The sequence below is a fragment of the Hippichthys cyanospilos genome, chromosome 1, assembly GCF_059441005.1.
Source record: "Hippichthys cyanospilos isolate Australia breed blue-spotted pipefish chromosome 1, RoL_Hcya_1.0, whole genome shotgun sequence".
NCBI lineage: Eukaryota > Metazoa > Chordata > Actinopteri > Syngnathiformes > Syngnathidae > Hippichthys > Hippichthys cyanospilos.
In genome coordinates, this window is record NC_142369.1 from 21240001 (window position 1) to 21266905 (window position 26905).

Sequence of the window (26905 nt, forward strand, 5' to 3'; positions counted from 1 at the left end):
TCTTGAAATCGCCCTAGCGGTAACCCGAGAGAAAAATCTCATCCAGTCATTACGCATCATACTTAATAGAAAATGATATTCTACTACATCGAAACCGGGAACATATCCCCTTTAAGTGGTTAAAAAAATCAACATCACACTATCATTCATAAATGGGGTTCATATATAAGACAGTGATTTTTCTACTTTGGGTTATATATTGTGTATATTCACGTTGCCCTTCGTTTAACAGAATAATAGCCTTGAGACAGACAGATAGATAGATAGAGGCAAGTTGTATTTTTTTAACATTTTTATTTTTCAAACCCCACCTCGAACCAGAATATTTAACCGAGCAAATGTAAGATTCTGGCTTTCTTAGAAAAAAAATGCATGCACATTTATTATGCAACCACTGTATTAGTCCACAGAATAATTCTGCAACTAAATTAACAATGAACATCTGCCTTCTCACTTGTTTATTTTCATTTGTTAAAGTGAGAGTTAAAAACAAATACTTTAACTCAAAATTTACAAGGAAACATAAAAAAAAACTGTGAGCATTGTTCTTTTTATTAACAGATAAGCTTCCCATCAATGAAGTCGTCAAGCTTCTTGATCTGTTGACGATCAATTTTTTGCAAGGAACAACCAGAGCCTCCGATACATTTTTCAGAGATTGTTCCTTCACCATAAATGTCCCATTTAACAAGCGCCCACAAGTTTGCAAAACGGTTTAGGTCAGGTGAGGAAGGGGACCACTTTATTATTTTGTCATTTTCAAGGATTTTACTGGCGAGCCACACAGTGGTTTGATGAATACGATGGAATATGGGCCTGTATACAAATCATGGCCTTGAAAGATGTAGACTTTCCCCTGTACCTCTGAAAAGTGCTAACCAGCTCATCTTTACTAATACCAGCCCATAGCATCATCCCCACCAGCATCTTACTGGCATTTGATTCAAAGAGAAGCTCCGTGCCCGTTAAGGATCCAGCCAGAGGCCCCTCCTTCTGGCCATTCAAGAGTTAACAATCAAATCATCAGCCCATAAGACCTTTGAAAAATCTTTCTTCCGACTCTGCACACAATATTTGGTACTTCTGGGCACTCCAGGTTGGTAGCAATTCCAGAATACGGTAGCACTGGCCAAAAATGGGCTCATGGTAGCCTCACATTTGAGTCTTCTAAAATATTTGTGTTAATTTGCATCTTGGTTCCACAACACGTTTCTTGCAAGCCTGTTGAAAAGTTTGACGGTTTGGCATACCCTATCAGTTTCAGGAGTGCTGCATCCCTCTGAAAGACTATTTACAATTTTATACTTTTATTTTAAAATTTTAAATTCTTTTTGTCCCTTTTTGTCCCCTGAAGAACAGAAGCAGCCTAATAATTATGCACACCTTAATATAGGGTGTTCACTTCCTTGGGCCCCAACCTCAATCATTACACAAATACAACTAATCAGATATGCTAATATCCAATAAGCATTCAAGTTAATCCAGCTCGGAGTTAGAAAATGTGATATGGTCAAAATACTCACTTGCCTAAAAACTGGGCACAGAGTGTAGAAAAAAAGTTTATTACTCACAAAAAATAAAATAAACGATTCAACAGTTTCACCAAAACTGCAGCATGACCATTGAGACATTAGGTTAAAGCAAAATCTTTTAGCAGGTGAACGCAAACCATCAGCAATAACTAACAAAATTAAAAAACTGATCACTCAGGGTTCAGATCGCAATATGATGCCATCTTTTAAATAAATACTACATACATTACTGGTCCAAAGCTTTAGAACACCACACTTTTTCAAGTTTTTTACTAAAAATCATTCAGTTTATTGTGTCATTACACTCTGAAACGTAAGGATAGAACAAATAAGCAATTGGAGTTGAAAAAGAAATCATAGAACGACTTTATAAATCAATATGTATTTTAAACTTTTGACTCATCAAAGTAGTCAACTTTGGCAGAACAGCTGAACACACTCGTGGCATTCTTTCTACAATAGAAATCAAATATTCTTCAGAAAGTTCTTCCCAGGTCTGTTGCAGAAGATCCCAAAAATGTGTGGCATTTGTTGGTTGCTTGGCTTTAACTTTTCCATCCTGTTCAACACAAACCAGCTCGATGGGGTTTAAGTCTGGAGACTGTGCAGGCTGCTCCATATTTTCAAGCTTACTATCTTGTTCTTTTTTCTTGAGGTAGTTTTGGCATAGCTTGGACTTGTGTTTTGGGTCATTATCTTGCTGTAGGATGAACCTCTGACCAACTAGGCAAGAGTATTGCATGGCGCTATAGAATGCTGTGGTAGCCGTTTTGGTTCAGGGTGCCACTCGATCTGTACACGTTACCAACCCTGGATCCAGCAGAAAAGCCCCAGACCATCACACTTCCTCCTCCATGTTTGACAGTTGATGTCACACACTGTGGAACCATCCTCTCACCTACTCGACGCCGTACAGAGATCCTGCGTGACGAACCGAAGATTTTACATTTTGATTCAACAGTCCGTAATACCTTCTTACAGTCTTCAATAGTCCAATAGTGGTGTTTCAAAGCCCAGGAGAGTCTTTTTGTCTTATTCTGAAAATTTAGCAATGGCTTTCTTGCTGCAACTCGTCCAATCTAACCTGCAGCTAAAAAACTTCTATTCGCAGTCGAAACTGAGACTTGCTTACTACGACCACTATTAAGCTGGGCTTGAAGCTGTTGTCCTGTGAGCCGCCTATCACGCAAGCTGTTAACTCTCAAGACACTTGTCCTCTGATTCAGTTGTGGCTTTGGGTCTGCCAGACCGCTTCCTGTCAGTTTCCCCCAGTTTCTGAGTGTGTTTTCATGGTGAAGAAAAACATACTGACACCTTGATTTTCTTTGCCCTTTCTCTGCAGGAAATACCTACATTTTTAAGTGTTATGATAGTCTGTCTCTCGTCCATTGACAATTGCTTTTTTCTCACAATTTTTGTAGCAACACACTACTTTCTGCAGTGCAGTACTGTTCACCCGTTGCTCACGAGGGTCTGGTACCACAGTGTGATACAACACTGCTTTTATGCGACAGAGTGGGTTTATAAGTAATCAAGACAAGTTGGAACACCAGTAGGAATTAGTAGCACCAGCTTTCAAGCCTGATTCAACCTTCTGCAGAATTCTGAAACGTACATTATTTTTCAGTTTTGGGTAACCAAACTTTTTTTTTTTTTAACCTCTGGCTGTTCAGTACTTGCCTTTGTACCATTTCAAGCTATTCACTGGACTTGCAAAACTTGAATCGCGATAAATAACTGGAAAAAATGGGGTGTTCTAAAACTTTTGACCGGTAGCGCAAGTGAAATCTTTGTCGATTTGTCAATGTTCAGGAAGCAAGCGAATTATGATAAACAACAGGAATTGAGTGTTCAGTAACTTTTATGCTGAATTCTCATGGCTTGCACATATTTTCATACGACCACTGCTTGTATTGTTTCCTCCATGTTCATCACCTCTTCCTCCAGCTCCACTTCCACCTGCGGGTGCGCCACCTGCTGCTCGTCCATGTCGCTGGAGGAGACGCGCACCATCTGGATATGCACGCCGGCCTGCTTGAGTCTCTCCATATCCTCCTCACACATCTCTGCCAAGCTTCCGTCCTCCACCACAACTGTGGCCGTCTCCTCCATTTCCATCACCTCGATGGGGTTGACTGCGATGTCCTCCACCTGGATGCCGTCTTCCAGCAGCACCGTTCCAGTGGCCCCGATGCTCTGCGTGGTGATGGTTAGCGTCGTCGTCGCTGCCGTGTCAGTGACAACCAGTTCCTCGTTGGACTTTTCATCCTCTATGGAATGAACGTCTTTGAGGTGAGCTTTTAGCTCTTGAGGGGCAGTGAACCATAAGTCGCACATGGTGCAATGGTTGGGCTTGTCTCCAGTGTGGCTCACCAGATGATCTTTGAACTGGTCCCAGCTGTTGAACACACTGCTGCATACCTAGAGGACAAAGAAAGCATCTTGACCAGGGTACACACACATATACTGATAATTGGGACAATTGTTATTGATAATTTGGCGGAACACTACCAAGCCAAATTTAGGTTTCATTCCTAGCTGTCACATACAATTTGCACTATGCTTACTATTTGGTCAGAAAAGAGGGGTACCTTTCATATATTGCATGCAATAAAAATAATGCTGTTGCAAATCATAGTACTTTTTTTGACAATACAAACTTCCTTGAAATATCGTGATTAGGGCTGCTGCAACTAATTATTATTTGATCAGTCATTTTTTTTGTCAATTAATCTAGGAATCAGATTAGTGATTCCCATCCGTTTATTAAAAACAGGACTTTCTTTCAAATTGAAATTTCAGAAAATATCTTTGATGATTCAGCTGCTGGATTTGTTTGTAATGGAAAAAAATTGGCAAAAAAAAAAAAATTGGCAAAAAAAATTAAAATAAAATCAATCAACAACAACAACAAATCTGTTTTTTCATATATGAAAATGCCAAAAGCTACACACTTCAAGGTCACACGTCTGGGATCCCTATGTTAGATTGTACCTGGCATTCATAGAGTTTCTTGCGTCCTTTCTTGGCACCAGCCCCATTCTGACAGGCTGCCATATGGCACTTAAGTGTGCTGTTCCTTGCAAAGCGTTCATGACAGTCAGGACACTCGTACGGCTTTTCACCTATGGATTGAGTACGCACAAGATGATCAATATAACATGATTTTATAAATGACCAAAATCTAAACAACCGTTTTCTGCGTTACCAGTATGCTTTCGCAAGTGCTCCTTAAAGTGGCCGAAGTGGTCGAAGTGCTTCTTACAGTACTCGCAAACGTGAACTCTCTTGGGGGTTTTCTGGTTCTGGGCTTGCTCCTCTGCATCGAAATGGAAGGCACCCAAGTGCTGATTCAAGGCGCCTTCCCGCGAGTACGCTTTGCCGCAGTGGCTGCACACGTGCGGCTTCTTCAGCAGACCAAGGTGCGTTTTCATGTGCTGCTTGAGGTTGTAGTACAACTTGAAGGTTCGGTTGCACTTGCTACAGCGGAAAGCGTTGTCCACTTGAGCAATCTGGACCTCCACCACCTCCACATTCTCCAGCACTTTAGAGGCAGTCACTGTTTCTTCCTGATACAAGACTTCCTGCGCCAATAGACAAAACCATAGTGAAGGACACCTTTATTAAGCCAGGCTTAAATTTTGTGCAGATGAAGGCCGAGTTTTTCAACTTATGAGCAGTCACTTTGTCTTTTTTTTTTTTTTTTTTAATTAAAGTGAAGTACATTGATATATGCAACTGCTTACTTGGGGCAGGTAAGAGGGCAAAATAAAGTAGTCCAACATGTTGTAAAGACATCCACACTTTTTATGCATTTAGCCTAAGATGGGAGCACAATTCCATTTACAGTATATTGTAAATGTGTCTTAATATGGGTTGACAAAGACTTATTTTTCATTGCTCATAAAATCATAGCGAATGAAGATCTCCAGTCACCTCTCCATGTGAGAGGCATGATCTATTTAGATCAATTGTTTCCATGCTCCAGGACATATCATCTGTGTGACATGCAACGATCCATGTAAACATGTGTTTACATTCATTTGTGCCAATGTTTTTTGGACGGCACGAAGCTCAACGTACCTCTTCTACTAAGTCCCCCTTCTTGATGACCTGTAGTGAAGGTTCCCCCTGCTGATACTTGCTGGTGATGTCTGCAAGCAATGCCAAGGCAGAGTCGTTGGATTGTGCATTCTTTGCTGCATCCACAACCTCCTCCAGCCCAGAGTCTTCCACTTCGATTGCACCGTCTCCTACCATTTCTATATTTACCTGTGAGAACACATCCAGGCCAATCGATTTCATCAGTTCAGCATTTGAAGAAAATCTTCTCCAAAAGTAGTATTGTGACATAAGATACTAACCTGTTCCCCTTCCACTGTGGGTAGCGCTTCTGTAATGACACAAGATGTCTCAGCAATCTTCCTCTTTGTATTGTTGCTCTTTGGCACTACTGAAGTATGGTCATTTATCCTGCGAGAAGACATGCTTGGTTCATATTGTGCACTCCACAACAAAATTAAAACTTTTTTTTGTTTTACCGGTGTTTCAAAAATGACGTAATTGCATAGAGTAATAGAATTGTCGTTCAGACCCCCAAACAAGAATGCGAAGCATGTAGTTTTAAGGAAATTCCATTAAAAAAAAAAAAAAAGCATGGTAGCACAGTAGGTCTGCATGATTAATCAAATTTTAATCGCGATAACGATATTGGCTGCCACAGTTAATTTAAGATGATAATTGTCGATATTAACCATTAAAAAGCTGCTTACCAATACCAATGTCAAATCAAGCACTTTCAATCATCCTACCACCAGGGGGCAAACGCAAGGTTAAGACATCATTCACTTAAGAAATAGCAGGCGAGCAAATCCTGCCAAAAAGTCTGCAGCTTGGTTTATGCTTAACGCACTCTGAGAGTTCGACGTGGCTCAGCGCGTCAAAATGACGTCTTTTGGGCAACCACGCCACTTCGCGCGGTGTCCGTGCTGGCCAGATTTTCCGCAACACGTACAGTACCTTCTGGAATTTCTTTACCGCGTGGAAGTGTCGGCCAGAAAACATGTCGACAAACTATTGGTTATTGGTGCTCGTCGGTGAATAACCGGCGAAATTCCACTCGTCTTCTTTCATGTATCAAGATGGGGACACGATGACAATGCTGAAGTTGGTTGCACTGGCGCGCTCCAAAGATGACAAATGTTGACCACATGTTTGCATGCCAAAAGCCTCTACTTTTCTCAGCCCCTAGTATAACTTGCTAGCTGTCAATTAAGACCCGTTTTGGAAAATCCGATTAATGAATTGTGTTTGAAATGGCCAAAGATGACATTTTGACTGCTAAGTCTATACTCACGTCGAGTGATTCTAGTACTTTTGTGCTGGGTTTTTTTTTTTCTTGAAGAAAAAAAAAAAAAAACTTTAAGGCTTTTGTAAAGGTCTTACAGCTCTGTTATAGTATATGCTTGGTCTAAGTAGGCTTCATTTTTTTCAATGGTTTGCATAATTATTTATTGTTTACTTTATTTTAGTTTATTATTATAATTTTTAAGTACCAAGCCTTGTTTATACAATATATACTGCTTGTTTAAAAAAAGGTGCAATAAATAGACATGTTTGATCAAACATGTTGAATAATCGTCATTAATAATCATGATTGCAATACTGACCAAAATAATTGTGCAGCCGTACATCACGGATACTAAACATTTGTGGTTTTATGAATTTTCTTTTAAAATCTGTATGTCTAAACAAGTAACTACAAATTTGATGTTTTTTTTTCAACATTAAGCTTGCCTCAAAAAATTACAGTAAATATATTAGAAATGGGAAAAGAAAAGATAAATTTAAAGCAGCCCTCACTTGTCACCGAGTGCCTTGATAGCTTCCTGCATCTGGAGGTACTCGGCAGCCTTCCAGACATCAAAGGCTTCCTCCTTTCCCGAAATGGCTAACGTGGCCGTGTACGTAAACTCCATGAGTTGCCGGAACGCCATGTTACTCACTCCTGTATGAGAACGACAATGGAGCAGCGGTGGTTAAATTTTAGGACTATATCTTATTGTCTGAATTATTTAATCTACAAGCCTATGGCCTCAAATGGTCTCCAAAAGAATACTTCTGGACAATTAAATGTGAGGAATGTTTACAACATTTACAACGAAAGAAAAGAGCACACCTTCAATCTCCACCAGGGGTTCCTGGGTAAAATCCTGGAAGAATTTGTGAAAAAACTGACTGCAGGCTGCCAACACTGCCTTGTGTGCTCGGAACTGGTGCCCTACACCAAAGGAAAGACACATGTTTAGGATATCCCAATAGCACAAAATAGACTTGAATTCCTTTGAATTTATAAAGGGGTATTCTATTTGCAGAATGGGAGCCTCTCTTTTGGAGCTTTCCACTAGACCAGTGCTTCCCGCGGGAAAAGGATTTGTTCTTGCCACGAGTAGTGTAATTGTGATAAAATAAGGATTGCATCTTTTTTCTGCTTAGACAAAGCCTGAACCTGTATAAATGCTGTAAACAAGTAGTTTAAACAATTGTCTAAAGTTGTTTTATATTGCTTTTTCCTTTTGTCAATGTTAAAAAAGGATACAATTATACAATTATACAATTTTAATAGATAATAATTTTATTTGTGGTTGGCGTGTCAAGTTGGGGGGGTGTGAAATGTCTTCTCTTACCTGGGGGGGGGGGGTGCAAAATCGAATTGCAAAGCCCCTCCTAGTCAGATTTCGACATTGCAGCCTAACACATTTGTTAGTTGTTATGATGAATTAATTCAAACAATTGTTCTCTGTTAAAGTTTTTCTTTTGTTGTAGTTATTAATATGTTAAGAAAATGACATTCAAGTTTCTTTGATCTTCAGTACAGATTTTTTTACGACCAGCTGTAAAAACAGTGATAGTAATTGAGATCGGACGATGTGAAAAACTGTTTTTGTTTTGTTTTGCAATATCACTCCAGTCATACCATACAATATCTGCACCAGTTTTACATGGAGACAGAAAAAAAAAAACATTCTTACTCAGATAATGAAGCTGGAATACATTTTTAAAATGTAATTTTAATAGACCTACCATCTACAATCAAAGTGATATCTGTAAACTGGTCCAATTGTCGCTGTTCATTCAGTTTGTCCATCATGACTTTGTAGTGAGCAGGGAACTCACTTCCTTCAATGACTTCCGCAGCCATCATTCAGATCCTTTCCTATGAGGGGAAAAAGAAACATGAAAAACAATTGACATGCATTTGAATGTCTATGGACATGACCTCAATCAATGTACAGCAATGTGCAAAAGTCTAGAGGACACCGCTGGTGTTACTCTTCAAAGGAGCACAAAAAATTAAATTGCTCGTGGACAGTTTCGAATAAAGGAGTGGATAAATTATATATTTTGTCCACTATTGCATTCAAGGAACAATCCAAAATCGACCATTTCTGTATAAGATGACTATTTACTTTTACATACTATGTAAAAACAGACTTAAGTGGTGATATAGGTATGGTGCATTTGCTAATTCTCTATTTCTACGTACGCTGAAGTGGTTTCTTTTGTGCGAATATATTTGTCACTTCTGCTTAGTAACTTTAAGCAATATTTAAATTCCACCTGAAATTTCACCCAGATGGTGACAACATGCCTAAATTCGACATAGCACGACCACTGAGCTACCACACTACCAGGTGTGTGTCATCCCTCACTGCGAGAAGGATGTGGAAGAAAATGACCAAAAATGGTCAGTAATACACAAGGTGTAAATAAATGTAACCTTGAAAGAAGGAATAATTAATTGAGGTCCAAATGCGATAAGACGCTATATTTTTATTATTACCGGACTAGCATTACTGCTAGTTTACTTCCATGTTAGCAAGCTCAAAATACAAAACAGCTACATCAAGTAACGGAGTAACGACCAAAAAAAATTCTAAATTAACTTACCTGTGTCTAATACGTCTTTGCAATCATCCCCGTGAAATAAAATGTTCAAAATAACTATGTGGCACCAACTGAGAATTTCCAATAACATTAACGGCCCCCTTAGCATGCTCGCCATTTCGCGTTTGACAATCAACATTACGTCATCAAACCGCGCATTAAAATACACTTTTCCCCGGACACATTTTCCAATTCTGGCCGTTACGGCTCACAATACGCGACAAAAAGCGTCGCTAAGCATACCTCGAGGTCGTTTATGGCGCTTTGGAAAGTTCTTTATCGTTGATCATTCCTTCGACGCATGTAGCGCTGGCTATGCTTGTCTCGCTTGCTCGGAAAAGGGCGGTCGTTGGACGTAAAGGCCTCAGATTCCCAAAAGCCTTTGCGGTCTTAAAGGACGCCTCGTTGCTTGGCGACAGAATCGTTCGATGATTATACGACCCTTCCATTCGTGACTTAATAACTAAAATTAGGTCCACAAACATATTTTACCAAACAAACTTTCTTTTGGTTGGTATATATTTTTTTCAATTTAATAAGCTTTACGAAAGGCTATTACAATATGTCTACCGCCAGCAGAGGACGCTTCTAAATCCTTCTCCGCGGTCAGCAGGGCGTCACGTCACTTTATGAAATGAAAAATTCGTCTATTTGCTCAACTGAACTAAGTCGCGTTTACATTCACTTTTCCTATGTTTGCGGGGGTTCTCTCGAGGTAGCCCCAGCATCTTTCAATATCGACCCAAAATATGCATGTAAGTTAATAGTTTCAACAAAAGGGTGCCAAATATTTTACCAGTGCTCCTGAGCACAAGAGATAAACTCTTTATTTACTGTGAAATAAACTGCAAGGGTCTCGTGTGACATGGGGCTGCTTTGCAGATGCAAAGAAGTCTCAAGATTAACGTATCATTCTGGAACAAAATTTGCTGCCCAGTGCCAGAATTCTTGGGAGCTTGTATCTCCAACAAGATACAAATACAGTACATGACTGAGGCTGCATGGGTAGGATCAAAACATCAGAGAATTTTAAAGGCTTCCTACACAAACACAATGGACATCTGTGAAAGAGACGAAACATACAGTATGGAGAAGGCACCTTTTGAAGCTAAACTTTTAATTTGTACAAGGGTGGTAATAAACTTTATTGCAGCCATTGTCTGCCATAGTATCACTTTGAACCTCAGAAGGTGATAATTAATCAAAAAAGCTCAGCTGTGCAGTCTTGACTAGCGTTTAGAAATGAGAGCTAAACCTCGCAAAATAGTTACTTGATATTCTTCCTTTAAATCAAAGTCCTGTGCCCCTCATCAACAAAGTGCCTTTTAAGGGGTAGAAGTACAGTATGATAAATTGCTGGTGCCCAAATTGTCACAGAATTGCTGAGTTTGTAGCTCGGCAGACCGCTGTACTTCACATAGTGCCAACCTTTGTCAATGAGTTACTTTGACTTTTAGGAATCGTCGGGTTCTGGCAGAGCACCCTGATCACGTCTTGCACTGGTGCATCTTTGATATTCTTTGAGCACAACTGCTTTATGATCCAAAGAAATTCAAATTACAGCGTTGTCTTTATGTGTATGTAAAATTATGCAACACATAGTTTTACTTCTCATGTCCTAGTTAATCTACGAATGAGTTACAGAGAGTCCACTTGTGAGATGTTATGCAAAGGCTTCGAAAAATCTCATAAAGACTTTGATGAATTAATTTGCTTTTCACAGTTGCTTTTATAGAAATCATTTAAAAATTAGAACATGTTTGAATTTTGCAAAGGGTGGCTCGTGGAGCAGTGGTTAGCACGTCCACCTCACAGTTCACGGAGTCGAGTTCAAATCCACCTGGCTCCGGCTTTCCAGTGCGGGGTTTGTATGGTCTTCCTGAGCCTGTGTGGGTTCTCCCCAGGAACTCCGGCTTCCTCCCACTCTCCAAAAACATGCATGGAAAATAGTCCTTATGTGTGAATGGTTGTTCGTCTCTGTGTGCTGTGCATTTGGCGGGTAACCAGTTCAGGGTCTCCCTCGCCTACTGCCCAAAGTCAGCTGAGATAGGTACCAGCAAGCCTTCGGCCCTTGTGGCTTCGAGGTAAAAGTGTCCAGGTTCTCTTCTGGCCTGCTTGCAGTCCAGACCTGTCTCCCATTGAAAAAGTGTGGCGCATTATGAAGCGTAAAATACAACAGAGAAGACCCCGGACTGTCGAACAACTGAAGCGGTTCATCAAGCAAGAATGGGAAAGAATTCTGCATGACAAGCTAAGAGAATCAGTCTCCTCTCTTCAAAAACGTTTGAGTGCTATTAAAAGGAAAGGTGATGAAACCAAGTGGTAAACAGGCCCTTTCTCAACTTGTAATGGATGTGTTGCAGCCATGAAATTCTAAGTGAATTATTGTATTGCAAAAAGCAATTCAGTTTATCAGTTTGAACATTATATATGTTGTATTTGTAGTGTATTCAATTGAATATGGGTTGAGAAGGATTTTCATATCAAGTCAGTTGTTATTGTCAATTATGCAATTTAAGAAAAAAGAAAAAGCAGTTGAAAATGGCTCTGATCTTTGACCGTAGTCGATCGGCCACCCCTCCCGTTACTTCATCATCACGTCCTGCTTCTACCTGCACTTAAGAAGTCACATCAGACTTTGAGCCTTTTTTTATGTGGGCCTTTTTATGACATTTTAAAACATTATTCACAATTAAAGCTATAAAAGCCCTTGAATGTTTTTTTTGTTTTTTTGCGTAAATGTGAGCAACCACCCAAAACCTCATTTGCAATCCATATAATAAGGAAAACATTTAATATAAAACTTTGTACATAAAAGCATTAATTTTTCCACATTAGAGCATTCAATCTTCTTGTCTTTGACTTTGCTCAAATATTCTGGCCACTAACCTGAGAACCACCCTCTGTTCTTTTCCAGCTCTCTTCTCTCCAAAAGTGTTGCACAACATGTTTTCAACTACCTCTATGTCTATAAAAATAGTATTAAAGTATTTCTTTTGAGACTGCAAATGTATGCACTGTCTCCACCACCTGCAACTTCAAGTCTTTAAATCATTTGTTTGCCAAAGAAGAATTATTTACGAACAAGCGAAACGTTCACAATTAAACATATGTGACTTTATAAGGTAAAGAGAAAAGTGTTGCCATCAGCAAAAAAAGAAGCAGCTCAGACTGACCTTTGTTCTGCTTTTGGGCAGACAAACAAGCAGAGTATAAAAGGAGAAGAGCAGCTGAGCGACACACTTGTTTTCGTCCAAGGTTCTGCTGCAACTTAACGCTGTACAGAGGCAAGCTTTCAACGAAAAGGTATAAGATGCATTTTGAATGATACATATGAGCATTCACAGAAAATACTTGTTTGGACAGAGGAGGAAATTGAGGATTGATTACTTCACGATTGTCTGCATTTGTGCTCATTATTTGCAGAGAAGTAACGCAAAACAATTATTGTTTGCTGAAATTGCCTTGTCTACGTTTAAGGAGGATAGCATGTTGACTTAGTGTCAAGCACATTTCTGAGGTTCAGTGTACAATTTTCCTGAGAAAAAAGTTTGTATATTCTACTCAATTTGCAGACTTCATCTGTTTACTACTGATTCTTACCACATTCCAACAAATATGCACGTTACGTTACATTGATAATGCAAACTTCAAAGAAGGCCAGGGCAATGATTTAAAACTCTAATCAATGAAACTACAAGGCAGATGTGCACACCAGTAATGACCATTCTGCCCTACTTCGAAAAGTGAACTCAGAAAAACACACACAAAAACAGCAAGGGGAAACCAAAATTTCAAGGCAACAAATTTCAATCAAATTTAAGGTTTTTTTTTTAAATTAATTATTTTAGGTTGCTGTTGTGAAAATGGGCTTTCCCACATTTCAAAAGAAAGAAATAATAGTTTGTGGAACCACAGTCCTTTGTGTTAAAACTCCTACTTAAAGATTCCCGTTCTAACCAACATTGTTGCCGTAAATGTTTATAATTTAGTCTTTCATGCTTTCGTATGAAAATCAAATCTACTCACTTTTTTTTTTAAATTTAAACTACTGCAGTTTGCTGCATTTAGTCTTTCATGCTTTTCGCCTCCAAAGAATGCAAAATGAGTTTGTTTGTTTTTTTTGTTGCGGTGATGATTTATTAGTGTTATTGTTTCGCCAGAGGCAAAGAACTCATCCGTACTCATACGTTTTACCTTTGGTTCTCTCTTTCTCTCTCAGCAGAGAGGGGAGGGGAGGTGCAGGAGACATGTGGGTGAGCCTCAGCCTGCTCCTCGCTCTCTGCCTGCTCCAGGGGGGCAGGGCAGAGAGCGAGGGGAGCGGCGGGCCGCGGTGTCAAACACCACCCAATTGGAGGATCGGGCTGGAGGAACCCATGAGGGCAACCATGGGCCGGGTGACGGTCGTGGCCCTTTTGCAGGCCAGCTGACTGTTCTGTTTGGTGCAGGCATCCAGGTAAGAAGTAGAATAGCTGGGTTGTTAGCCACAAATTGCGCTACATTCATATGCTCTTTTCATGCCACTTTTTAGAACCTGTTTCAAACGCACGTTTTGTCAAAACTTGAGCGGTAAATCTTGCTTCAAGGCACGCCACGGCACATTTTTGAGCTTATTTTAAGGGGAAAAGACATAGGCACCGTTATTATCATAGTTGAAAGTAGGAAGGGTACACAAATGCGCAAAGTAAAACGGTATGCATTAGTGATTTCTGTCTGGCATGCGTACCTATGTACCACTTACTGTATGTGCATGCCCGCAAATACATATATGCTGTATATATTTTTTCTGTCTCTTCTAGAATGGATAGCCTGCGCCTGCAGATGGAGGGTCAGGGTTTGAAAGATGTGACCTACATGGTGGTCAACCATCAGGGGGCACAAGCACAGCAGCTCCACCCCATGCTGGAGCAGAGGTTGTCAGCCAACATCGCACTGTATAAGCAAGAAGAGCACCACCCGGATGTGTGGCAGCTGCTGAACGGGGCCAAGGATGACTTCTTCATCTATGACAGGTTTGAAAGACTGGATGTGATCAGCAATTTGCATGATACATGGTATCTTCCCCAATTCAACTGTGTATCACTTGTGAGGCTGACATGGTTCTATGTTGGGGTGGAGTGTTAAAACTTAATTTTCAAAGATGAAGTTGAGATGAGTTTAAAGTTTTTTGTTGCATAAGCTTCTTGAACATTTATTATTTAAACCTTAATATAGATATAGATAAAATAACTCTGCGTATATATCCATAACCTTGCACATTTTTTTTTTCTACCTCTTACCATCAGATGTGGACGCCTTACTCGGCAGATTTCACTTCCATATTCCGTCATTGGCCAGGGCCACATTGAGGAAGCCATCAAAGACACGTACTGCAAGCGCTTATGTGGCACTTGCACATATGAGGTATTAAATTATGATAATGATGATCAATATTGTTATTATTGTAGTATACAATACATAAATGCAGATGCAGGAAGGCCTGGCTGACTTTGGGCAAGAGACAGGGTACACCCTGGACTGCTTGCCAGCCAAACACATGACAAAAAAACATTCAAAGCAAAGGACTATACAGTATAGTGCTTCCATGGATTCGTTTTGTACAGAATGATTATGATTTGATCATGTTCAACATACATGCAAAAATTCAGATTCACATGGCAACTTGTTTCATGTGAAATTTCCCCAGAGTGCTGAAATTCCATCAGAGTGTCAAGTAAATCCAGAAGGGCATCTTGATGCTCATCTCAATGCCCCCCCGGCAGCTGATGCAGAACCTGAACATCACGGCCAACACCATCACGGGCATCATCACCACCATCATCAGCATGCACACCACAGCCACGAACCTAGTCAGGGTCATCACCATGGAAACCATGACGCCCAAAGCCAAAGTCAACACAGTTTAGGGCAACACGCTAGTCAGGGACACTTCAACGAGGCTCCACAGGAGGTGCAGGGGGTGCCGGTGATGCAGCGACCGTGAGCAAGTGAAAAGTCAAAATGAAAATCCCGGCACGACTGACGTTGGGCCGCTGTTTCCGACAGTGACGCCGCTACGGTGGCCAGCTGATGCTGACACTGACGGAGGCTGTTTGGTGAGGAGGGCGAGCCGAGTCTGTGACACTGTCAGGAGGTGCTACCCTCCACATGACAGTGACACGGGCGGGGCGAGGCCAATCAGGTCAGAGAGTCCTGACAGTGACGCTCATACCTGGCTGACTGACAGCCGCCTCAGCCAGACCAGTGAGGCTGACCTCCTGGGGTCGCGAGCTGAGAATGAGGCCATCTGTAAAGCTGGCCGTGATGTCATTCTCGGATAAGAACGCGAGCTCACGTCACCCGTCGTCTGCATTTTCCCAAATGACTCTTTGCCTATTTTGAACCCCTCTATCTATTATGAAGCCAGGCGCATAAACTATGCTCTAGTGGCGTCTGGGTGAAGTCATGATGGCAGGGATGGGAGATGAGTCATTAAGGAACATGGTGGACAACATTTTTTCTTAAAAATTGGGCATACCAGAACAGATTTTTCCAAACTTTATTGAGCCAAAGCACATACTTCATTAGAAAAATCTCATGATATCCCAGCAAACAACAATGTACTGCCACAAGTAGAACTGAATTACTAAAAAAAAATATAAGTTGTAATAGTAGTAATAGTAGTAGTAGTAGGAGTACTATAAAACTACTCAAAGACAAATTTTCTAAAGGTAGGACCACTTTTACACTAAACAGTGTCATCTAGTGGTATCTGGTCAAGTATCAGACAAGGCATGATGAGTTAAAAAAAAAAAAAAAAGACCAACGATGAAGCTCTCCTTGGCTAAAATTTTGTATGTTACGTCACCACACTTCCTTGGCAATAACGTTTTACATGACAGCGCAATCATTTTTCAGCCATAGGGTAATGTAGTAAAATGCGTTTCATATGATGTTCAATTGATTTGGATTATAGTTTGTAATGGTTATACATTAAATTAATACAACAAGCCAAAAAAAAAACTTTAAAAGGGTTGTCCATTTCTAGGGTTTGATTTGTTTTGTTAATCGTCCTGCAGTATAACCACGTTTTCTGTGTACCATCTCCCATCTTGTGGTAGAGCATTTATTAATGCACTACTCTCGTTGGCATGGCTAGATGAACAAAGAAAATGTAAACAATGATTCTCGGACATATTAATGTCAATTTGGAAACATCTCGTGGAGCATCTGTTAATTACTCACGGAATGTGGTCGGGATATGGGTTGTAGCTAAATCACTGAAAGACAGAATGTAAGGGAGTCACGCATGTGTATAGATCTATAAGGGACATAGATAACAAGGTTAAGCAAAATGTTAATTATTTGTTCTTAAAAATAGTATTTTTTTTCCTTCTTTGTACTAGATTCACATGCAAATCGCAACCATTTAATCAAAGATTAACAACTCCACTGTCACAAAGAGCGGAATGGCCCGGGAATTACTTGTGTAATACACACTGTGCTTAATGATGGTTTCCGCGGGAAGGTGAAAGGTCACCCGGAAATCTGATGCACGCGCAGAGGAATGTATTGTAAAGTAAGTGTGACAATTATATAATATGTGAAAGGACAGTGGAATTAACTTTGATTGGATGGCTTCTTTGCTTGCAGTTTTTGGATCCAGATGACAAAATGAATTATTTGAATGTGTTGAGATGACATTAAAAAATCTATTGCAGAGCATCCAGAGTTTTTAATCTTGTTTAAAAATGAATCACAAACGTACTGACATTGAATAAGACATTTTAATAAGACATTAAAATTATTTCCATTATTAGAAAAACATGGCTTTTATTTTATGTTCAAATATTTTCGATCTGAAATTTTCAATGGCAGCAACAACAAGCAATAATAATATTAACGGCCGTCGGTTATAATAAATGTTTTTATTTCCGAATTGATACTATGGCACGCACCAAATATGTCCAGCAGATAGCGACAAACTCCGTAAAAGAGAAAAAGCGCTGTAATCGGCCCAAAACTTTAATAGCAACTTCATTAGGGCTCTTGATACAGTTTAATGTGATTTTTAAAAACATGGTTTATTCGTTTATCTGTTCGTTTGTTTGTTTTGTCAATAGCGCAATACACACGCATTGTAAAATAACTAGATTTCCCCGTCGTACTATACTCGGCCACCGTAACAAACCCCACAGTAAACTACAAACTTACAAGCCGCGCAGGCGAAATAAACATATTCAACATGTATTTATCATAGAAAACAAAGAGTTTGTTGAACTAGCCAACCATATCAGACTAATTTGCCTTCCAGATCTTTGGTTAACCACCTGACATGTGCCACGGTAATGCATCTGGCCTACTTGTGCACTTTACTCTGGAATTCTAAACCATTAAAAAGCAAAAAGAGCAATTAATCTTTTTGAAATATGTGTTTCAGTAAATCTGAAAATTAAACATTTAAAAAAGGAAAAAAATAAAATACCCCTACATCTCTGAATTTTCGTATACAGTGATCCCTCGTTTTTCGCGGTTAGTGGGGCCCGAATCACAGCCCCCCCCCCCCCCCCCCACCACACACACACACACACACACACACACACAAACACACACACGGATTTTTCTAAACATTAAAAAAAAAAAATGTGAAAAGTCTAAATACTATATAAGACAAATAAATACTAGATAAATATTACTGCAGTAACATATTCACTTACCTCTTAAATTATTAAACCTTAAACAGGAACTGAGCAGCTACCCCTTTCCATTCTTTGAAGTCTCTTGCCAGTCATATCGGTCGAATTGGTGGCGCCTGGAAGTTGAATTAAAGTCAAAGCTGTACAAAATCAAACATTATAACAATGAGAGTTTACGCTTGAATAACTATATTATTATAAAAGAAATCTAGGTAAGAGATTTCCAACGGTCCGGTGAAAGTCTTTGCTACTCTCCCTTGGCACTATCTAAGAGCCTGCGTGTTTTCTGATTGACACCGGCTGTTAGCCTTGTCTACATAACAAGCGGAAGTTGGGGATTACAACTCCTGCCCTCATTGGTCGATGGTCAATAACAGCGGTCTCCAACCCCGGGTTCGTGGATCAACTGTTACCGGGCCGCGTGGGCTGCACTCGAAATAATGCTTTGAAAATTATTTAGTTTAACAGTTCAAACGTTTGTGCTTGATCTTTTCTTTTTTTGGGCGCTGCTTTTGGCCACAACATCACTTATAATGACAAGTTTTAATGGCTGATGCGGGTTTATTACTGTTTTAAAGTCTGGAAAGTAGCCTGTGTAGGCCAGTAATGCGTATGTGTGCGCATGAGGGGAATTTATTCGAGAATCTGTCATCACAGAAGGCGTACGTGTGACCGATATATATATATATATATATATATATATACGTGTGACCGATATATATATATATATATATATATATATACACACACACACACACAGTATATACATTTATTTTTTTAATCTTGTTAGATAGATAGATAGATAGATAGATAGATAGATAGATAGATAGATAGATAGATAGATAGATAGATAGATAGATAGATAGATAGATAGATAGATAGATAGATAGATAGATAGAATTAATACACAGCGAAAATCAAATCTACTCACTTTTTTTTTTTTAATTTAAACTACTGCAGTTTGCTGCATTTAGAAGCTGCCTATTTGCCAAATATGTTTGCACGGTGCAGTGACAAAGAAGCCTTTGCAATTCATGATTTTGAGTGATTTAACTTTTAGTAATGACACGGTGCTCTTTAAGCATCAAAATGCGCCACCTTCAGCTTGAAGCAATGTACCTGAATGTCCTTTCAGACTGTATCTCCAAAAAGGTCAACATGCAAGCAGAGGCTGAAGTGCCTTGCCTATGTAGGCGTAATTGGGCTAAAGATCCAATACGAGGAGAGTGACTTATGGCTAATTACCTGCAATGTCCTGTGAGTGGCCGTCAGTGTGATTCAATCAGCCCCATACAGGACAGCGGTACACAGCCTCCGTCTTAATTGCCCAATAAGCTTTCTCCAGGGGGCTGCGGCCCCCACCTCCTACCAATTCCCTCCTCACCACTCAGGCCTGAAAGACAGAGAAGCACACACATAAACTCGTTCACACTGTGTGCCTCTGTGTGGATCACAAACAAGTTTGTATTCTCAATTTGCAGACATATACGCATACATACACAGACACACACACACACCTACACACATGATTGGATGAAAGGTGCACACTACATTTTTACATTAACCAAAAATAGGTGTACGAGCACATAATGGCATACACATACACACACAGGTAGCATGCATAGACACACTTGAACATCGCTCTTCCTGAAATCAACGCAAACCCAAAATAAAGGGTTAACGGTTATCCTGCTATTTTTAAAAAGAAACAATAGCAATATGGATTTACAAAAACACGGGCATGCACAGAGTCAAAGAAGGGGTCCTGTAATTTGAACACATAAATCTAAATGACCACATACACATGCGTTCCTGCACACACACGCATGCACGCACAGATGCACACACACGTGCTCACACACTCACTGTGAAAAGTGCTTTCCCGGAGTTCACCCCCACAAACATAATCTAGAACTACAAACATGTTCATGCATATAGGGTGAAAGTTTATCCTGCAATTTTGTGCAGAGACAATAGAAGTCCACAAGTTCATGTGCACATAAACACACACACACACGCAAACACGCGCACACGCATGTTAGGTGAAAGGTGCTCATCCTGCAGTAAACCCCCACAAAGATAATACAGCATACAAGCACACACACAAACACATACATATGAGGTGAAATGGAGTCATCCACTCATACTCGGTAGGCAGTTTAACAGCAAATTGCATTCATATAACATCCCTCTCAAGATGAAACCCAGTTCAGAATGTCTTGTATCCACATGAGGAATTTGTTTGTGATAAGTAGCCACGTTTTCATTTCATCTATGCAACTGCTGATGTGCCTCGTGATACTTTGCTCAGCCAAATAGTTCAAATGTGCAAAGCCATTCAACGTTCACGTGTGCCAACGAACTCTGGTACAGTATTACCACTGTTGTGGCACAATGTCGATGTGGACTTTTCTATTAGAAGAAATTGACAAAAACATAGGAATATTTAGCTCTCGCCTGTTGTGAATTTGTCCATTAAACTCTTTGTTTGATAACAGCATATAGTGCAAAAGGTAAGGAACTAGATAAAAGGTGAACATCTGCATTCCACAATGATTTGGAGACAAACAGATAGGACCAATACAGTTAAAATGTGTAATATTTACATTTATTGTTTCGCAAGATTATCGATCACAGATACAACATTGACAAGGTTTAACTGCTTCAAAAAAAGAAAAAAACATAATTGAAAGTCAACTAGTTGCAATGGTACCTTGACTTACAAGTGTCCTAATTTGAAATGACGACATTTTGGGGGGAACATTATTTTGACCAAACAACGGGCTTTTTCTAACCATGATGATGATTCAGCCACCTCTACCCCTGAGCGCACCATGTTCAGTTTTGCTGAAAGCATACAGTTCTTGAAAAAAATTGCAGTGTGCCTGTCAATTGCCATTTCCAAATCACGTGGACTTCAAAATCTGACATAAAACAAAGGCACATACACATTGTCTATTTATCCATCAATCCATTTTTTAGCTTATCCTCACTAGGGTTGCAGGCATGCTGGAGATTACATGGCACGGGGACAACATGCAAACCCTCCACAGCAAGGCCAAAGCTGGAATCAAACCCAAGACCTCCGCATGTGAGGAGGACATGCTAACCAATCTAGAACCTTGCTGCCCACCGTCTATTCAAACAAACCAAATACCTTGTTGTCACGAATAAATGGTAGCTTAATGCTAAAACATTATTCTAAACATACACATAATGCTAAACGTACATATGATGCTGAACAGACAAGCTAATAAAAGTAGCATTGATATCAGGGTAGTTAAAAACCGTGAAACAACTCCTATAAAACGGTGCACTTCCGTTTGGAGATCACAATACTCACATTTTTCAAAATTTGTGAGTAACGACTAATACTGGCTAAGTCATGCGCACATCAAAAGCACATGCATTGAATTAAGAGGAAAAAAAGTGTTATTACTGTAAGGTTTTATGCAGTGCAATCCTATATAGTCCTATTTTTCTCATTAAAAAACCTTGAAAAATAACTTGTCATTGTCTGTGGCATTTTCATTCATATTGGTGGGAACAAATGATTCAAGTGCTGAATCAGTTGAGTTACAGTAAGTCAAGCTACCACTGAACTTGGATAACCAAATTTGCATGAACTTGGATGACGTAGACATCTGTTGGATTAAATCATGAAAAATAACAACAACAACAAAATTGGTGCAACATGTGAACAAGAGAAGGCCGGAGACCCGAATGAGTCACTCTTTGCCGCAAGGAAATATGGAAACAATGATAATAATCGCAAATAGTAATAGTAAGCAATAATTAGAATAATCGCAACGCAGCAGGAAATTAAGAATGTTTGCATTGTACCTATTGAAACTAAAGCCTCTTTAAAACACCGAGAGCCTGTTGAATCAGAGATTTTTAAACAAAATCCAGGAAAGGGCTATTAACACAATCACAGAATAATTCTGACCAAATACTATGTCCGCCCACTACCTCGAGATTCCCTTCCACACAGTTCCGCCCCATCACAGCTGGAAAAATGCAGTTTTGACAGAGTGAGAGCGAATTAACAATTCAATTCAATTCAAATCAATAAATACATACATCACAGTATGTCTGGTACTGTAGTTTGAAACCAAGCTTATTGATAATTAAGAATCCTCATAGTTATTAAAAAAAGACTGAACTCAACAGTAAGTCTAAATATTACTTAAACATCTGAATAACAAGCTACCATGGGAATTGAGTGGAAACATATATTTAGCAACACTTAATAGAATAGAACATCCCTCCACAGACAATTAAAAAACTGCTGAAATGATTATACATTTCCTTTTTAAAGAAACCTAGATTTTCTTCCACTTTTTAAACTAATCCTACAGAATAAAATATACCCACTCCCTTGCTCTCACACCCAAACACAAGTACAATTTACAATTTTGTACAGTTTTTCAGTATTAATATTACCCCAAAAAAAGGGCTAACATTTTGGTAAAAACCATTTTAATATCATTCTTTCATAACACAATGGGTTTTATAATAAAAAAAAAAACTTGGTAATGTTTTGTGAAAAGATGTGGATGAGTGATGTGCTCAAATGAAATAAAATCTCCTTAAAGTGGAACATTGTCCACATTGAATATTTGCATTTGGCAGAATTTTAAAATATTTAGCTAAAAAAGTAAACGGTTTATCACTTTTACATGTGTTCATTAAATCCAAACAAATTCTCATAAGCACTGTGGTAGAAGCTATCAAATGTCATCACCTGTGACCTGCAGTGTCCTATTGATGCTGTTACGACCCATTTTATTAAATATTATGAACATTCATCTACTTTAAATAAAGTATAGCCTCTGAAAACACATGTAGAGTATAAGATATTATATATATATGTATTATATTATATATATATATATATATATATATATATATATATATATATATATATATATATATACATATATATATATATACATATATATATATATACATATATATATATCTGTAATATTTTAATAAAATGAGAAGTGTAGCACCAAAAGCATATTGCTAGACAGCCATGACATCAGCCTTCCATAAGCAAAGCTGCACTGTATTTGTTTACAGTGTAAGCTATTCGCTTGAGCACAAGAAGGTAACATTTTTTTTCCCTTTTTTTAATATATTCCATCTTTCCTTGTAGGAAGTTGGTATCTCTGCCTCTTAATTGATTGAATAAGAATACATGGAATTTTTTTAACTTGCTGTTTGGAACCAACTTCAGGATTCTGACCCACCAGTTGAGATCCACTGGTATAAAAGGCCTTTAAAGAAATAAACAACACATTTTCCAATAATCCATCCCTCTGAGAAGTATTTAATTAAATGTCAGACAAGCAAAACAACTCTACTTTTTGAAGAAAGTCCTAGTAAATTTTCACGAGAGCGCATTGTCTGATGATTGCGTAAAAAAGTGCTCAGTCTAAAGTGTCGGTAACATTTAGAAAACAGTTGCAATTAACATAAAAACTACATTAAGAATAAACGCACTGTGAGCTGGCAATGGCACGTACATACACACACACGTTGGTCGTAATTGATTGCATTGCTTATATTCCAGTTTGCAAACATTCACAATCACGACATTGAATAGAAGCTCAGGCAAACTGCTTGGAACTTCCTTCATTTTCAGGGAATCTTTCCCATACAATGGAAAATGTGTCCCTGCCTCCCTGTTCATTCATATCTGAACTGCAAATGACACACACAAGTGCACTTAAAACACGCGAGCACACAGATTCCACTCACACGCAAACGCAGTCAGACGCACACACTCAGAAATGCACTGATACTTACAAGTTATATATATATATATATATATATATATATATATATATATATATATATATATATATATATATATATATATATATATATATATATATATATAACTTTTACAATGAAAAAAAATATTTCTACAAAAATGAATCAGTTTGATTTGCCTCAAAATGGAAACTTTTGTGATACATTTTCACAGCTGTTGCATTTACCCCACATTCAACCACATAAAAAAGCATAGTTACAACAATCAGGCATAGTTCTTTGTTATAAAATTCCCTTTTGCGACCAGTAATTTTAAAATCCGTTTGTAACCATAGCCTTTAAGTATTTTTATGAACGTGTATGCAAACATGCTTCACCAGTTCACCTAAACACACCGCAGTCTTTGCAATTATCTAGCCTAGAGTAAATGCTATGATTATTTTCTAATGAGCATAAACAACATACATACATCAAGCACAGGCACAAAGAGCATTTAACACAACTACGGAAAAAGCGGTTTTTAACACTGTTTCGTTACACCCAGTGACACACCTTCACATTCTTTCGACTCCATCCATTTGCCATCCCTGAATTATCTGACATAAACATATATGACAACATTTCAAATAACATTGTAAGCATGTAGTAGTTGGTATTGGTTGTTAGCTTGCGTGTCCTATCGACTACATATACAGCAGCATTCAGCAAATATGGGTAGTACAGTTCTTATAGTGTTGAAAGCAATCCTTCTGTTTTAAAGTACATCTTATATGAAGCCATGCTTTCCCTTCTGTCAGCCTCAATGAAAATGTCCTTAGTGTCACTAAACGCCTCATAGAGGCCTCCTGCAAGGCACCATAATGCCACGTGTGGAAGCTTTATCACAGTTATTATGAAGAATTATGTGTGTCTGTGTATTCATTTGTAAAATACCCGCAATGTGATTCATACCCCGTCTACATTTTGGATGTAAAGGTTTCATCTGCGATTGAAAATAGATCATTGGATGAGTATCCCTTAGCTAGACATCACACAAGCTTTGCGAATGGATTTTTGGATATTTGTTGTTGGATTGTTTGTTTCTCACCTTCTGAGTGGTAGGTTTCATTCATTTCCACCTACAAATTTACAAACAAAACATCACTAACTGAAAATTTGGCCAGCATATGAATAACGCACCATTACAAAAACCATGTAATGCAGTCGTCCTGCAAAATATGAACAATGTCATAGCTTCTTGCACCACTTGAGAAGAATATTAATAACTCTAAAGCTCTTGTACGCATCCATGATGAAGTTGTCTCGGTTATGTACACGATGAGTAAACATTGGCAGACACTACTTCTTCTGCCGTTTTTAAGGCAAGGAGAAACTGCGCATCTTCGCTCTCCATTGTTAAGACTTCCGCAATTCCCTAAAGATTTGCATTACAGGCTGATTGCTTCTTTAAAAATGTCTTTCCTCTTTGCAAGGAAACAACACAAAGCATGTGAAATACATTTTGGCAGAGCGGATGTAAGAGAGCGGGTGCGCATTCAAGTCCCCTCACAGCTCGCTGCGAGGCAATCGTACCCCAGTGGGAGTCAGCTAACTTCCTGGTCAAAGCAAGTTTGCGTTCAAGGCGAGAATGCCCCCTGCAGGTCTGGGGTAACGTACCCCACGGGCATTGCGGGTAGGGCTTTGAGAGGATGCTCCGAAAGGCACGACGGCTCAGCCTGGGCGGGAGGTGGGTCGAGCAGAACGCTGCGCTGACTGTCAAGCTCCTGTACCACTGTGTAGTCCGCCATGGGGGCAAAAAGCTGCATCTGGGGGGAGTCGGGAGAAACGTAAGGCGAGCGGTAAGCTTCGGCCAGCCGTCGTTCGGCGGGCTGGTAGCTCTCTGGCATAGAGCAGTACGGCGGCGGGATCATCTGTTGGGTGTTGCTCTCTGCGTCAGGTTGCAAAACCAGGAGCTGACACCGAAGCTCCTTTTGCTTTATTTCATCTTCGGCGTCTTTCTTTGGCTTCTTTGCCTCTTCGTTCGAGGCTGGGCCGCACTCCTGCGTTCGTGGTTGCTGGCCGGGGGAGAGCACCACACCCCCGAAGGGCATTACATTGCTGACTTGGGCATAGAAATCCGTGTTGACCCAAGTCTCAGGACCTCTGCTTTGAGAGGGCGCCGGGGCCCCCTCCCCTGGCTCCGTGTCCCCGCTGAGGGAGGCTTCTCTGTCGTCGGGTTGTCCCGGCAGCAGTGTTGATGTGAGCGCGCCGCCGTCTTCGTCGGACCTGTTCGGATCGTAGGGGTGGTCCCTGTCGACGTCGGGAAAGCTGATGGGACATGACCATAAATGTATGTTAACAAGTAGGACTGAATGGTGAACAAAAATAATATAGTTGTGATTTCTTTTATCCTAAATATTGTTATTTAATATATTTTAAGGTACTTTTCCTTCTTTTTTAAACAATCAAGCAACAAATTCATCTCTTTTACAATAATGAGGTTTATTATAGATGCTGTAAATGTTTAGGTCTTGTATTTAGGTTAATGATTGGCTATGCTTTAGGTGAGGCTTGCAGTAAAATTAAAAGCAAATGAATCATGAATTAATATGAAATATCCTACTGAAGCTCAGCCATTTCATTTGTGGCAATCGTTGTGTCCATTTTGTCCACAAGACACAAAGTTAACTATGATCCTACTGTTGTATTGCGACAGCTTTTTCCCTGAAAAAAATAATCATCTTCCCACCAAAGAACTATTAAGAAATGTTCCCCTAAGGACATCAAAATAGTGGTACTTACAATATCTGATCATTTATAGTTTAGTTGTACTTAACTTTAAAGTTTAACATATTTGTGATTAAATTTTGTTGTTATTATTACCATTATTTTATTCAATGTGCACCTATCAAAGCAGCACTCCAAATTTGGTATACCTGCTATATGTACAATGACAATAAAGGGATTCTTTTCTATTGTAGTCCATCT

General features: G+C 39.3%; 3 protein-coding genes across 6 annotated transcripts in view; 1 reads left to right on the forward strand and 2 right to left on the reverse strand.

Annotated features, from left to right (window-relative positions):
• Positions 1–1546: 1546 nt before the first annotated feature.
• zbtb35 (zinc finger and BTB domain containing 35) lies at positions 1547–9832 on the reverse strand. 2 transcript variants are annotated; one of them, XM_088431854.1, is made up of 9 exons: positions 9723–9832; positions 8616–8748; positions 7711–7812; positions 7395–7539; positions 5897–6005; positions 5616–5804; positions 4741–5116; positions 4527–4657; positions 1547–3953 (listed from the first exon to the last, which is right to left on the reverse strand). In XM_088431854.1, the coding sequence occupies exons 2-9, from the start codon at positions 8734–8736 to the stop codon at positions 3426–3428; spliced, it is 1701 nt and encodes a 566-aa protein (XP_088287980.1). In that variant the 5' UTR covers positions 8737–8748; positions 9723–9832; the 3' UTR covers positions 1547–3425. The 2 variants fall into 2 exon arrangements, with proteins under 2 accessions (XP_088287980.1, XP_088287988.1); XM_088431862.1 differs by lacking the exon at positions 9723–9832 and adding an exon at positions 9483–9616.
• A 2832-nt stretch (positions 9833–12664) lies between these two features.
• On the forward strand, positions 12665–17183 carry selenop (selenoprotein P). Of its 2 annotated transcripts, none has more exons than XM_088416939.1 (5): positions 12665–12785; positions 13702–13935; positions 14279–14491; positions 14765–14882; positions 15166–17183. In XM_088416939.1, the coding sequence occupies exons 2-5, from the start codon at positions 13730–13732 to the stop codon at positions 15460–15462; spliced, it is 834 nt and encodes a 277-aa protein (XP_088273065.1). In that variant the 5' UTR covers positions 12665–12785; positions 13702–13729; the 3' UTR covers positions 15463–17183. The 2 variants fall into 2 exon arrangements, with proteins under 2 accessions (XP_088273065.1, XP_088273058.1); XM_088416932.1 differs by having other exon boundaries at positions 12677–12785; positions 13705–13935.
• A 960-nt stretch (positions 17184–18143) lies between these two features.
• The window catches only part of ghra (growth hormone receptor a), a 38083-nt gene continuing 29321 nt past the window's right edge, over positions 18144–26905 (reverse strand). Inside the window, exons 10-12 of one of the 2 annotated variants that reach the window (XR_015865964.1) lie at positions 25595–26245; positions 19400–19547; positions 18144–18270 (exon numbers count right to left, since the gene is read on the reverse strand). Coding sequence is in view for 1 of the 2 variants with exons in the window: in XM_088417925.1 (XP_088274051.1) it covers positions 25555–26245 (691 nt within the window). In the remaining variant the exon portion in view is untranslated. Of the gene's footprint in view, positions 18271–19399; positions 19548–24064; positions 26246–26905 lie in introns of those variants that run through there. The other variant, XM_088417925.1, reaches the window with a different exon arrangement.

Bases quoted from the DNA above. Each gene is read 5' to 3' on its own strand.
- zbtb35 (XM_088431854.1), bottom strand. From the start codon at position 8,736: ATGATGGCTGCGGAAGTCATTGAAGGAAGTGAGTTCCCTGCTCACTAC. The intron at 7,813-8,615 runs GTAGGTCTATTA...CCTTTGGTGTAG, and splicing joins TATCACTTTGATTGTAGATG to GGCACCAGTTCCGAGCACAC. The intron at 4,658-4,740 runs GTAACGCAGAAA...CTCAATCCATAG, and splicing joins GCACTTGCGAAAGCATACTG to GTGAAAAGCCGTACGAGTGT.